The sequence below is a fragment of the Lasiosphaeria miniovina genome (genome assembly GCF_030549165.1).
Source record: "Lasiosphaeria miniovina strain SMH2392-1A chromosome Unknown B0T26scaffold_2, whole genome shotgun sequence".
NCBI classification, from domain to species: domain Eukaryota; kingdom Fungi; phylum Ascomycota; class Sordariomycetes; order Sordariales; family Lasiosphaeriaceae; genus Lasiosphaeria; species Lasiosphaeria miniovina.
Window position 1 is genome coordinate 2,756,173 of NW_026848221.1, and position 12,780 is coordinate 2,768,952.

The window sequence follows — 12,780 nt, forward strand, 5'->3', positions numbered from 1 at the left end:
TTCTAACATTCCGTAACACAACTAGCTAGGGGCATGGCAAACAAATGGTCCCCTTTCTCCCTTGGCTCTGCTACTACTACATTATCGAACAAGAATCAGCCGTAAGGGCAAGTGACGCTGTCCTCGCAAGAGCGCTAAGCACAGAACTGCCGGTGACTACCTTCTGGGCGAGCGCCATCGAAGGGAGGTGCACTTTCTGAACCTCCTAGCATCCATAGCCTCCAAGCATCCGTAGCCTCTAAGCATACGTAGCCTCCACATCCGTAGCCGCCACATCCGTAGTCTCCAAGCATCCGTAGCCTCCAAGGTTTGCGGCTTGCCTCGCGCTGCCTAGTGCCGTCAAGCCCTTCTGCCAACCGTACGAGCTCCCGTGCCTGCCGCTCAGCCTGATCCGCTCCTCTGGCCACGACGTCTCGAACGGGGATTCCGAGACGGCGCAAGCCCCCAGCTATTCACTTCAGGTCCCGCGTCAGCTCCGCTTCCACCCCTCGGAGGCGCTGGATGTCCTGATGGTGGCATTGCCGAATCGCCCTCGTGAGCTCTGCCGAGCCGTAGCAACGTCCTTCTCCAGCTTGCGTTGTCTAGTCGGTAGGCTTCGTACAAGACCTGCCCAGCCCCGGTCTTGCGCAACGTCATCGACTCGACGGCCATCTCAATCTGTATGCCGAGCACAGGGCCCTGTCTGCATCGTACGATATCGTCTACGGCGTCGAGTGCTTCTTGGCGGCCGGGGGGCAATGCAGCAGAACGTCCGCCCTTGGCCAGGATTTCTCGCCAGAAGCGATGAGTCCTTTCGAGCTCTGCTTGCCGTGCTCCTGCCAACGCTCGCAAATGTTCATCGTGATTGATGAGGCCCTAGCCTGCTGTCAAGAGAGTGACGTCGGCGAAGGCCTTGGGCCCACACATCTGCTTGAAGGCGTCCAAAGCCCGTAACGCGGTGCCGGAGAGCTGGACATCGGTAATGCGCTGCAGGTAGATGATGCCGCAAAGTCTGATGTCGGACCGGCCCCTGGTGACTAATTATCCCGCCTGTATCAGAAAGGGAAGCCCCAAAACATACATACATGCTATCCACCAAAACAGCACACCAACATACAAGAGCCAAGGCCGTGGCTAACGAGCTGATATGGTTGCTCCGTGCAGGCTGCTACAAACGCGCTTTCACCGGAACCAGGCATTCCCATGACTGGGATATAGACGTCGTCGACACTAGTTTCATAATTATTTCATCAATATTCGCATCTTCACATAGACGCTGGGATACGGCTTGACTACCTGAGGGTTACCGGAGCGAAAGCCATTTCTCGAGGGCCACGGTAGGGTAACAGGGCGGTACAAGGCTGTTAATTGATTGATTGTGCTTGCTGTGGGTCGGGGGAAAAAACAGCGCAGGCAGGGCCCTGAATGGTGTGTGGCAAGCTCAGGCCTCGGCGACTAGACTAGGCTGAAATAGACCTGGTTTGTCTGTGCTCCCACATGCCTGAACTGCTGACATTTGAGGCCAAAATTTGAGGCCACACACCCCCCAAAAACAGCAGTCCAAACCGCCGCACATGTAGTAGGCTGGAATGTCTTTGTGGAAACCGTCGAGGTTGGACGTGTTGAAGTTGGACCTCGTCCGTCCAACGCAAATAACGATCTACACTTGAGTGGAGCCGGCCTGCCCAATTAGGGTGTGCTGTGCTGTGGGTCCTGAAAAGAACGGTATGGAATGTTGCCTCTCTAAAAACTACAGGCCGAAGGCCACCAGCTAGCGCGATTCCAGGTGTGGGGTATACCCTAACCCTGAGGATAATCCTGCTTTCAGTCTCAATCAATCCACCGTGGCTGCGTGGGTCCTCAATCAATCCACTGTGGGTCCTCAACCAATCCACCGTGGTGCAATCCACCGTCGGCCAGTCCACCGTCAGACCGCTGATTGCAGCGGTGCTACGTACTATAGATTTTCCGGTCCTCGCCGTCATCAAGCTCCATCGTAGGAGTCCTGGTGGAGCCCTCTACAGCGACCCTCTCACCGTCACCCGATTACGTAGTGGTCTGTAATCCGTACAGTACCCCGCTGCTGCGGCGGGTTTGCTAGCGCATACTCCATAAAATGGCGAGAAAGCCCGAATCCGGCCGAGATCACGACTACACGCGTCGAGAGAAGAATTTCCCCTTTAATCGTTCACGTCAACTGTGTGTAAACACTGAAAATTGAAAGCCTAAAATGACAGGACCAAAGCAGTTCAAGGTCGGCATCATCGGCTATGGGTCAGTGTCTTCAGCCCAAGTTCACTGCACTGTTCAATCCTCGGCAGTTGCACGAGTGGCTGACAAAACTGTCTCAACAGCCTCTCGGCCAAGGTGTTCCACATCCCGTTCGTGGCGCTGACCGAGACGCTGGTGCTGCACTCGATTGTGCAGCGGGCGCCGGCGGCCGGCAACTCGGCGCCGGCCGACTTCCCCGAGTTGGTGCACCACACGTCGGCGGCAGCGCTGCTGGCCGACGCCGCCGTCGACGTCGTCATCGTCAGCACGCCGCCGCAGACGCACTTCAGCCTGGCCCGCGACGCGCTGCGCGCCGGCAAGCACGTGCTGGTCGAGAAGCCGTTCGTGCCCACGGCCGCCGAGGCCGACGAGCTGGCCGCCCTGGCCCGCGAGGTCGGCCGTGTTCTGTGCGTCTACCAGAACCGCCGCTGGGACTCGGACTTCTTGACCATCCAGCAGCTGCTGCGCGACGGCGCGCTCGGCCGCGTCGTCGAGTTCGAGACGCACTTCGACCGCCTGCGCCCCGACCGCCCCAGCACCTGGAAGGGCACGCTGGGCATGGACGCGGGCGGCGGCGTGCTGTACGACCTGGGCACGCACCTGCTGGACCAGGTGTTTGTGCTGTTCGGCATGCCCAGCTCCGTGTCAGCCAAGTTCGTCAACCAGCGCGACGGCCGCCTCGTGTCGGGCGTCGGCGCCGACGAGCAACCCGACAGCATCTCGGCCGTGCTGAGCTACGCCGCCACCGGCACCCTCGTGCACGTGCGCAGCGCCGTCGTCAGCGTCGAGGCCCGCCAGCTGCGCTTCTGGGTCCGCGGCTCCAGGGCCAGCTACCACAAGACGGGGCTCGACCCGCAGGAGGACCAGCTACGCGCCGGCGGCAAGGCCACCGACGCCGGGTTCGGAAAGGAAGACGAGTCACGGTACGGCCGCCTGAGCGTCGTCGGCGACGGCGGCCAGGTCGAGGACCGCGTGTGCCCGACCGTCAAGCCCGAGACGTACCGCCGCTTCTACGGCATGTTCGCCAAGGCGGTCGCGAGCGGCAGCGAGGACGACGTGCCCGTGCCGGCGACGCAGGCCGCGCAGGTGCTGCGCATCATCGAGGCCGTCAGGGAGAGCGCCCGCACCGGCAGAGATGTCGCTCCCAAGTGAAACGGACAAGAGCTTGTTGCTGCTCGGAGGCTCGGGCTGGTGTTTCTCCTAGTCGTGCGGGGCTGGGCGGCCAATGGCGCCCCCACGGGGCGCACCGTGGATTTCTGTGGTTGCACGGGCGCGTTCTGATACAGTGTACAACAAGGCGGCAGGGTGCCACATGTACCAAATAGCGTGGGACGAGAAAGCAGTGTTGCGGTGGTGTTTGCACTGGCAAAGCTGCACAGTTTCTACGATATAGACAGCAATGGCTACAAATGCTTGGAATTCCAATCTGGAGCATAGTTGGAAATCAGAAAGCGCTTTGGCATATCAGAGCAAGCCCCAAATCCCACGAAAGGCAGAGTAATAGTTAACACCCCTACGACGGTGCGACCCCTTTTTAAGCAGTCGTCGAGGCCCCCTTCGTGGCCGCTATCACCCTATTACCACCGGATCTAATGATACCGCACATCCATGATCCCGCACATCATGATCCCGCACATCATGATCCCAGCGCAACCAGAGAGAACCGCTTAAACAACTCAAAAAAAGGATACGACCTAGCGCTAGCTGCACAAGCAGTGCAAAGCGACGGGGCATCCCAGCGCTGGGGGACGATGCGTGTCTTGGCTCTGCGCGATCTGCACCGCGATCTGCGACATGGCCATGCCCCCCTCCCCTCCTAGCCCTGCGAGACTTTTGCAAGGCTCCTCCCCCATCCGCGCAGTCCGGGGGATTGGCGGTGGTTGAAACAAGGCGATTGACTCCCTTGCGCTGCGCTGCGAGGAGAGTTGCCATTGATGATCGAGTTGTTAATTGAACTCTTCATCGGCAGTTTTGGGGGATGGAGTGCGTTTTCCTCCGACCAGATCAAGCCCTAACTTGTTCGCCAGCCCTCTGTTGTTTCTTTTAGAACCCCTTTGGTGAGATTCAGAACCACCGGCAGTAGACAGAACCACCGGTAGTAGACAGAACCACCGGTAGTAGACAGAACCACCAGCAGTAGACAGAACCACCAGTAGTAGACAGAACCACCGGTAGTAGACATTGGAGTTGAAGCTAAGTTCGCGTGCCCGGTGATCAACGCAGTCTGGAAGCACGCCTTCCGAATGGACCTCGAGAGAAGAAGGATTCAGACAGGTGTACGTAGAAGATTAAGATAGGTGTACGTAGAAGCTATGCACTAATTGAGAAAAGCCCCATTGCGAAATAACAAAGAAAGAAGAAAATAAGGGCCGAGAGCCACAGCCTGGCTCAAGGCGTGAAAAAAGAAACGATGGCAAAGAAATATGGGTATCTATCTGACACCGTCCTAGTGTATTTCCGTCCTGTCCTTGCCCATACTCCTTCCACCCGCCCTTTCGTACCCGCCCTTTCGTGCCCGCCTTTCGTACCCGCCTTTCGTGCCCGCCCTTTCGTTCCCGCCCTTTCGTAAACCAGCATCAATCCCGACCCAGTAACTCCAATTTTCTTCTATAGCGAAGACAAAGCAAATTAGACAGCAAAAGAGTGACCGTAGTGCGTCGATCTCATTATCGCACACCCCCATTCATTACCGGTGTCTCTCGTACATGTGCACCTTGTCCACCAGGAACGAAAGCAACATGGGTTCGCGTCCATCTCTTCCTCAAGATGGTATTTGTATCGGCCGCGTGGCCGCGGGAATCGATCCAGAGCCAGAGCTCGCGTCGCTCCCCTTTCTCTCCTTCTCCTCGACAACCTGCTCGACCGTGACCGTGGTCGTTGTCTCGCACTGTATGGCCATGCCCATGACCTCGCCGTCGCCCATGCCGAAGCCCTGCATGCTGCTGTTGACCGTGTCCTTGCTGCCGTTGCGCGAGTTGTTGCCGCTGCCGAGGCTCCTCAGCCGCGCCGCCGCGCTCTTCTTGGGCGTGGTGCTCCACCCGGCCCAGCGCTTGTTCGTGCCCTTGGGGTCGTTGGCCGACACCAAGACGACGTTGCCGAACTTGCGGTCTGCCGGGGTCCGCATGAAGGCGAACGTGTCTAGCCCCGTGTCTTGCGACGGCGGAGCCTCACCCGAGAAGACAATGGCGCGCCGTGTGGTCGAGTACAGCGCCACGTCCAGCCACCCGGCGCTCGCAATCATGACGCCGGCGAAGCAAAAGTACGACAGCGGCACGTTGTTCCCGGCCATGGACGCGATGCGGCCCGCGGCAAGCGGCGCCGTGCACAGCACGTAGATGATGGGATAGAGGAGGAAAGTCGGATGGCGGGCGGATGAGGGGGCCTGCGGGAGCTGCTTGAACGACATGCTTGTCACGGAACGTGGAGAACTCGGCGCCAGAGACGGCACCGCCGAACCGCTCGCGGGGTCCGGGTTCGGAAATTTCTCCCCGGTCAGGTTGTGGGCCGAACCGGTTGAGTGGCATGTGGACGGGCTGTGCTTGCTGTGAATCTGCAGATGAAGAAAAATTGCAATGTAGACGATCGTAGTAAGCGCGAGAGACAGAAAAATCCAGAGATAGTGCAGATATAAACGGAGGTCCTGGTAAGCTGAGTTGATCCAGCACTGTTCGAATCGTCAGCCAATGTGCCACCTACTCGTTTGCCACCTACTCGTTGAAAAGACGACGACGACGTACCCATGCACCCGCACGAACATAGAGGCCCCCGACCCCCTCGCCATTCCGAGTGATGATAACCCCGAGGATTGCCAATCCGTAGATGAACGACCACAAGAAGGCAAGGGCCGCGTAGAAGATTCTTGTCGGTAATCGGTAGCCCTTGACGACGCCCAGATAAGTGTGCACGGCGATCGCGCTGATGAAGACGCTCGACGCCAGGTCGCCCGTCGAGATGAACCAGCCTTGTGCCCAGCAGACCGAGTTCTCAACCTCGAGTGCGTGCCGCGACAGCCAGGTCACGTTCAGCAGAAACGCCATTGCCTGTTGGATGTCGGCGAGCAGGAGGTTATAGATGAGCATGAGGAACTGGTTTGGGGGGTTGTTTCGGAGACGCTGGAAGAAGCCCTCCTTTGGCGCTCTCCACTTGTCGTCCTTTTGAGGGCACAAATGCGAGGCTGGGACGAGAAACCCATTTGCATCCGACGCGACGGGCGATTCCGGGACTGGAGAGGTGGCCGTCTTGTCTGGGCGAGGCCGAACCTGCCACCGGACGAACTTGTAGGTGAGAAAACCGAAGAGCCATACGCACGATAAAAAGCTCAGAAAGCCAAACATGGCCACGGCGGCGAGGCCATTGGTAAGGACCGGCGGCAGCGGCGACAGGCTGCCCGTGGAATCCTCCGAATCTTGTATGTTCTGGTGGCGGACGACATCGTGTTCCGTCATCTTTGCTGCATTTCCGTAAAGACCGGCTTGACTTGCGAGGCAGGCGTAGTAGCACCGTTTCCAGTAGTATCAGACGCGCACAAGGGAACGCAAACAACAAGAACGATTAAAAGAAGGGCGTGACGAAAGGAGGGAAAGAAAAAAAGGGAAAGAGAAGATGTCCCGAGAACAGGGGAGGAGGCTCGTTGTTCAACTGTGTGATTTTCACATATTCTCCGAAAAGCCAAGCCCGCACAACAATCGCCAGGATGGTACGTGGAAGGGATTCGAAGGACGAGAGGAAACGGGTCCGGGAGGTCCACAAGGGAAACGACATGTTTTTAGCTGACTACAAGCAGGCCCAATTATGGGGCCGGGATGTTTGCTAACCCCCACCACTACTACCACTACCAGTACCACCACCAGTACCACCAGTACCAGTACCACCACCAGTACCACCACCAGTACCACCACTACCAGTACCACCACTCCCAGTACCACCACTACCAGTACTAGTACCACTACCACTACCACCACTACCACTACGACTACCATCACTACCACTACGACTACCATCACTACCACTACGACTACCATCACTACGACTACCACCACTACCACTACCACCACTACCACTACCACCACTACCACTACCACCACTACCACTACCACCACTACCAGTACCACCACTACCACTACCACCACTACCACTACCACCACTACCAGTACCACCACTACCACTACCACCACTACCACTACCACCACCACCACTACCACCACTACCACCACTACCCAAAGCACAGCGAGGATGGGGGCACAGAGGCAACGGTGGTAGCCGTCGTGCGCTGCATGTTTTCCTGCCATGCACGCCGGGCCCGAGCAGACAGATATTCTCCGTCGGTGCCCACGTTCCATCCTTGTTCCATGTTAAAATAGCCTGAACGAGCGGCTTGCGGCCGCTGGAGGAAGACCATGTGGACGGAGTATTGCGTGCATGATCTGCAGCCCCGCAGAATAGAGCCCTGTCTGGGCGGCTCAATGCATGCAATGGCCTGCGGTCACTTGGGGGTTTTATTGGTCCATTTGCACTTGCGAATCCGAGATCTCCCATCTCACCCCTGCGGCAACGCGCCAGCCGGCAGCAGAGTTTGGTACACAAACCTGAGTGGATGCATGGACGCGCAGGGCAGCGGCCGGCCCTCACCGCAAGACTGGACTGGACTGGCACTGGCACAGGCGGAAATCTCCGACCCTGTCGGCGGCAGGTATTTCTCCTTCCCCGTCGCACACCAAAAAAGGGAAGGGAATCCGTCTGGCTGTCTGACAACGGCAAGTGCAGATCCGGTGCATCAGATCTCCTATCCCCAGGCCTCAAACAGCGATAAGCTTCGGGACATTCACAGGATAAATTCTCCGATTCCTCGGGATTACCGACAAGCGCTTGGGCGGTTGTCGAGGCGCCCAGGATCGACGCCTGCTGGATCTTGCCACTTGGGGAGAAAGGGGATCACGTCTCGGAGATTTCTTGCCTTCTACCGTCTTTGCAGCGTACTATCAGACGGCACACTCAACACAGTCAACTAGTATTGGTTGAACGCGATTTGTTGCGGCTCAATCCGTCGGGAATTTTGTCAGGTTATGCCGTCCTTCTCGGAGGATATGTGCAGCTGCATCCGGCCTGGAATCCCGTCGTTGGGAGCCCGGGGTTGTGTTCTTCGGTCGGCAGTCCACAGCTGCCATGTTCAGCTCCAAGGATCCTGAAAGAGCAGCTGCGACCGTGCCCATATGCGCAAGTTCCAGAAAAGAATGAAAAAGGGTGGCCTACCCTGGTAGGTACCTGGTAGGTAGGTGCCTACCTTGACCAGAGCGGAGAGAGGTTAAGATGTTGGCTAACAAGAAGTACGGTGACGGATGGGATTAATGGAACCCTCCTGCCGGAAGGGTTCCACATCTCGGAGGGCCAGGCGTCGGCTTTTACCATGTTTTGCCATGGCTTACTCGTGGCCCTTTCTTCGCCGCTCATTCTCGGCTTAGTAGTGAACCATGTAAATCTTGGCCCCCGGTTTTGGGCGTCAACGTGACTGACCATTCTGATTAACCTCAGCAACCAGGGTAGGTTTCACGCATGAGATGGCGAGGATGGGAAGCAACTGTTCCATGTGCCGGCCATGTTCAGCGGCAGGAGTCCCAGCCCCGACTGCCGTTGCCTTGCTACATATTCCGTTCAACCGCCTTTCCCAACCAGAAACTCCAAGAGGGCGACCCGAGGTCTTGGCCCGCAATGACACTCTGGTGCAGAGAACTCTCTCATGGATTGGTGAAGGGTCAAGTAGCCAGCCTACTATCATTGTGTCACAACAATAGGGATTAGTGAGCAAAAGAAGGGCCTAGAAGCTGCCACTTGATTCTGCATCACCAGATTTTGCCACTATTCATAACTATAAAAGAGAGACTTTTGGCCCCCAAAGGAAACAAAAAGAAAGACCTTTTCAGACAATTCAAGCTTTACCTCCCTGCATTAAATGCTCCATTCCCGTTGCCCTGTGAGTGCGCGTGACACAATATAGCAGAGGAGAAAGAAAGGGCAGTGGGTAGGAAAAATGGCCTGCTCAGCCTGTTGAAGAAGCAAATGCTCTGCATTCTATGAACCCATCAAGGCAAACTCCACACGAACCTTGAAAAGAAACAACTCATCCTATCGTATAGTATACGCATCAAGCCCGCTTATAGCTCGGCATTGTGATTGTTTCGCGGTGTAATAGAAGGCCTGGCTTCCACCGCTACGACATACGAAATTGTCACGAAAATAAGGATTAACGTGTGTGATAAGCGAGATGAACAGACAAGCGAGTTGAACAATTTCCACAACCTCACCACAACTACCCTCAATTACACAACCACAACACTAGGAAATAACAATAACTGAATCGGAAACAGATGAATCAGACGATTCTGCAGCCTCCTTGCACGTACGTGCATTATGGCCAGGCTTGCCGCATACGCCACAGCATCGAATCTTCGTACGAGACCCCCCTGCACCACCACCATTTTGTCGTGTTTCCTGGACCAACTGCCCACCCACAGCCTTCTGATCCAGTAGATCCTGTGCCTCTTGTACAGTAAGTGATCCTCCAAGCCGAACACGTGTTTTCTTGGCTCTCCGTCGCTTACTAAGCCCCTCATTGGCCTTCCGAAGTGCTGAGACCTCTGTACGCAAAAGAGCCACCTCGTGCATCATAGCCATCGTACCTTTAGCTAATCGATCCACAGCAGTCAGCATTGGTGTTGGAGAGCTGCCCTGATGGTTGGAAATTCGAGTTTTGATGAACGCTGACTGTGAGGCAGCCTCTCTCGGGTTTTGTGGCGTTTGGGAGACCCAAGGTAGCGATGTAGTTGGGCTTGTAGCTGGGGGTGTTGGAGTCCGAATACGCACATCCAGCTTGGATATCACCCTCTCTGGATCGTACGGCACAAGGCCGGCTCCAGCAAACCCCCCCTGGATATTCCTTTCCGTAACCGAAGCAAAAAACGCCTCTCTAAACCCACAAAGAAACTCCAGCTTGCTAATATGTGTGATGTTCATCCGCATCAGCTGCTCAATCTGACAGCCGTACGCCTTCTTCAACGGCCCAAAGCAACCAACATCCAATGGCTGAAGTAGGTGTGAAGAGTGCGGAGGCATACAGAGTGTGATGATGTTGTGCTCCCGGCAGTAAGTCTCGAATTCTTCGGAGTGGTGGCTATCGTGGCCGTCGAGAATTAACAGTCGGTATATTCCCTTCGTACGAGATGCTGTGTGGAAATCGAAGTGCCGAATCCAATCCATGCCTTTCTCATTAGTAGTCCAGCCATTGTCGGTTGTTGCGATACGCCAGGTACCCGGAAGGTTGCACTCTTGATACCAGTTAGCAAGGTGATATTGCCCAGCTAAGATAATGAATGGTGGGATAGTCCAGCCTAGAGCATTCACTCCTTGGATGACTGTAGCCCACTCTCGATTACCAGGCTGGGCTTGCTTAGCCCTACCACGGCCATCAGAGGTAGTAACTACCATAGCGGGGATGATAATGCCCATCATAAAGCCGGTCTCGTCGAAATTGTACAAATCTTCGTCAAGGATACCGTACTTGGCCTTCGTGTTGTGCACAAGCGCAAACCACTCGCGAATAACTTTTGGATCTTCGCATTTGGCCCTCTGGTAGTCGTATTTACGCGTAAAACGCGTCCGAAGTTCTGGCTGGCGCTTGACGAAGTTGTGAGCCCAGCGTGTACCGACAGAGGGCGCGTCGCGTTCGCGTAGCAATCGATTGGCCATATCTTCTACGTACGAAAGCCGGGGATGAAATGCGCGCGCACATAGCTCAATGATGTACTGAACAATCGTTTTCTCTTCCAAATCCGTAAGCTTACGCGAATTGGCTGGAGTATCACGTCGTGCAGGTTTGCCGTCGCGTCGGTTGCGTATAGTATTTACCGTGACTTGATATGTTGTTGCTGCAGCTCGAATACTGAGTTTTGGGTCGTTTTGAATAGCCCTGAGGGCCAAATTCACCCTAGCTTCGTATGAAGGAAGAGACATTTGAGTTTGTTGAGGAATTTGGTGTTTTGTAGAGAGGAGGCGCTTCGCGTCAAAAGTGTTCAACTCGCTTGTCTGTTCATCTCGCTTATCACACACGTTATTCTTTTTCTATATTTTCATTTTTGTATTTTGTTTTGTATTTGTTGGAATTTGTCAAGCAGAAGGGCCTCGAAGGTTCTAGATAGAGACTTCGCCACCAACTTCGCCACCACAATAGTAGTATAAGAACGGGCTTTCTGGCACTGCCAGAAAGCTAGAGAGAAGAACAGACATCTACAATCCATCACTTGAACCACCAGTTTTCGGCGTGCAGCCACGCCCTGTTGAGTCCAGTACCGGTACCCTGGTGAATCCAACAGTATTTTTCCTTTTTGACACGCCGGCGCGCGGCATGGGTAGTCCCTTCGTGCGTGGCGGTACGCAGGATGCCGACCAAGGCGTTTATTGGTAGCGGGTATAATGATTGACATGGGAATTATGACACGCCCGGCATTTTCGGTTGGGTTTGGAGCGAGGGCGGAGGCAGTGGCCGGCGGTGACTACATCTCCCTTGGATGGGGGGCGTCAAACCAAAGTAAATGGTGCTGGTGGTCATTTCTGGTTTGATTTCTGTACTATGGGCAATAATCAATATAAGAGGCAGGTCCCCAGTGACATCTAAAGCAGTTGATCCTTGTCCTTCATAGTCCTTGGACACGCAACTTAATAGCTACCTAGACGTCTTTTCTGCAGACGGAAGCTCAAAAGAACATATTGGTGGTCTTTTTCTTCATGGTAAATACCACAAAGACCATAAAGGCGCCAGCAGCTTTCTAGGAGAAGTTGAGGTTACAGACCACGCCCGCTGCCTTCTAGATTACAGCCAAGATCATATCGTAACTAGAATTATTAGGTGAGAAAGGTAACTCGCGTGTTTTGGTTGCCGGGATTCTCTGCCTGATTTCTTTGCCTGATTTCTCTGCCTGATTTCGGCCCTGGCGCTGTTGGTGTACGTCACCGTCTCGGTAGAGGCGGTCGTTTGCGGTGCAGGGATTCTGCTGTTGGTTTGCGTGGGGGGTCGTTCCGAGTGGAGTTGGCAGCGTCAGACCAGGGTGGGCGACGATATATTCGTACAGGGGTGACGAATATTCGCGAATATGATGCGCTGAAATCTGTGAGGACCCGTCCACCAAACTGGCCCTGAAGCAGCCAGAGCCGCCCAGAACCCACGGGCCTATCAGAAGCCTCCTCGAGGCCCCACCTACCCCACTGATAGATGCAAACTTATTCGCGAGCACGCGACGCGTTGTCGGACTTTTCCTTCTTTCCCTCCTCAGTTTAGAATCTTCGTCGATAGCACCCAATGGACTGAGTTCACCTCAATGCCTTGCCCTGGTCGTGACAAAATCGACAGAAGATTCTAGTGGGGCAAACTTTAAAATCTAGCGAGATGAGCACTATAAATTAGCGAGCTGACGCTAAGCTACAGCAGGTATCTTATTTTGCTTTTTACTGTCAGTTTCGCCCCCCTACGGCGCGCCGCAACGG

At 55.3% G+C, this 12,780-nt stretch overlaps 2 protein-coding genes across 2 annotated transcripts; one reads left to right on the plus strand and one right to left on the minus strand.

The window, feature by feature from the left end:
• Positions 1–2,209: 2,209 nt before the first annotated feature.
• On the plus strand, positions 2,210–3,402 carry B0T26DRAFT_747850 (uncharacterized protein; the record flags this gene model as incomplete). Its single annotated transcript, XM_060444888.1, has 2 exons — positions 2,210–2,253; positions 2,334–3,402. 2 exons carry the CDS (start codon positions 2,210–2,212, stop codon positions 3,400–3,402), a joined length of 1,113 nt encoding a protein of 370 aa, XP_060300393.1.
• Positions 3,403–4,525: 1,123 nt separating this feature from the next.
• Positions 4,526–6,974, minus strand: B0T26DRAFT_694879 (G protein-coupled glucose receptor regulating Gpa2-domain-containing protein). The gene is made up of 2 exons (XM_060441264.1): positions 5,988–6,974; positions 4,526–5,914 (listed from the first exon to the last, which is right to left on the minus strand). Exons 1-2 carry the CDS (start codon positions 6,693–6,695, stop codon positions 5,012–5,014), a joined length of 1,611 nt encoding a protein of 536 aa, XP_060300394.1. The 5' UTR covers positions 6,696–6,974; the 3' UTR covers positions 4,526–5,011.
• Positions 6,975–12,780: the final 5,806 nt, after the last annotated feature.

Bases quoted from the DNA above. Each gene is read 5' to 3' on its own strand.
- B0T26DRAFT_694879 (XM_060441264.1), bottom strand. From the start codon at position 6,695: ATGACGGAACACGATGTCGTCCGCCACCAGAACATACAAGATTCGGAG. The intron at 5,915-5,987 runs GTACGTCGTCGT...CGATTCGAACAG, and splicing joins ATGTTCGTGCGGGTGCATGG to TGCTGGATCAACTCAGCTTA.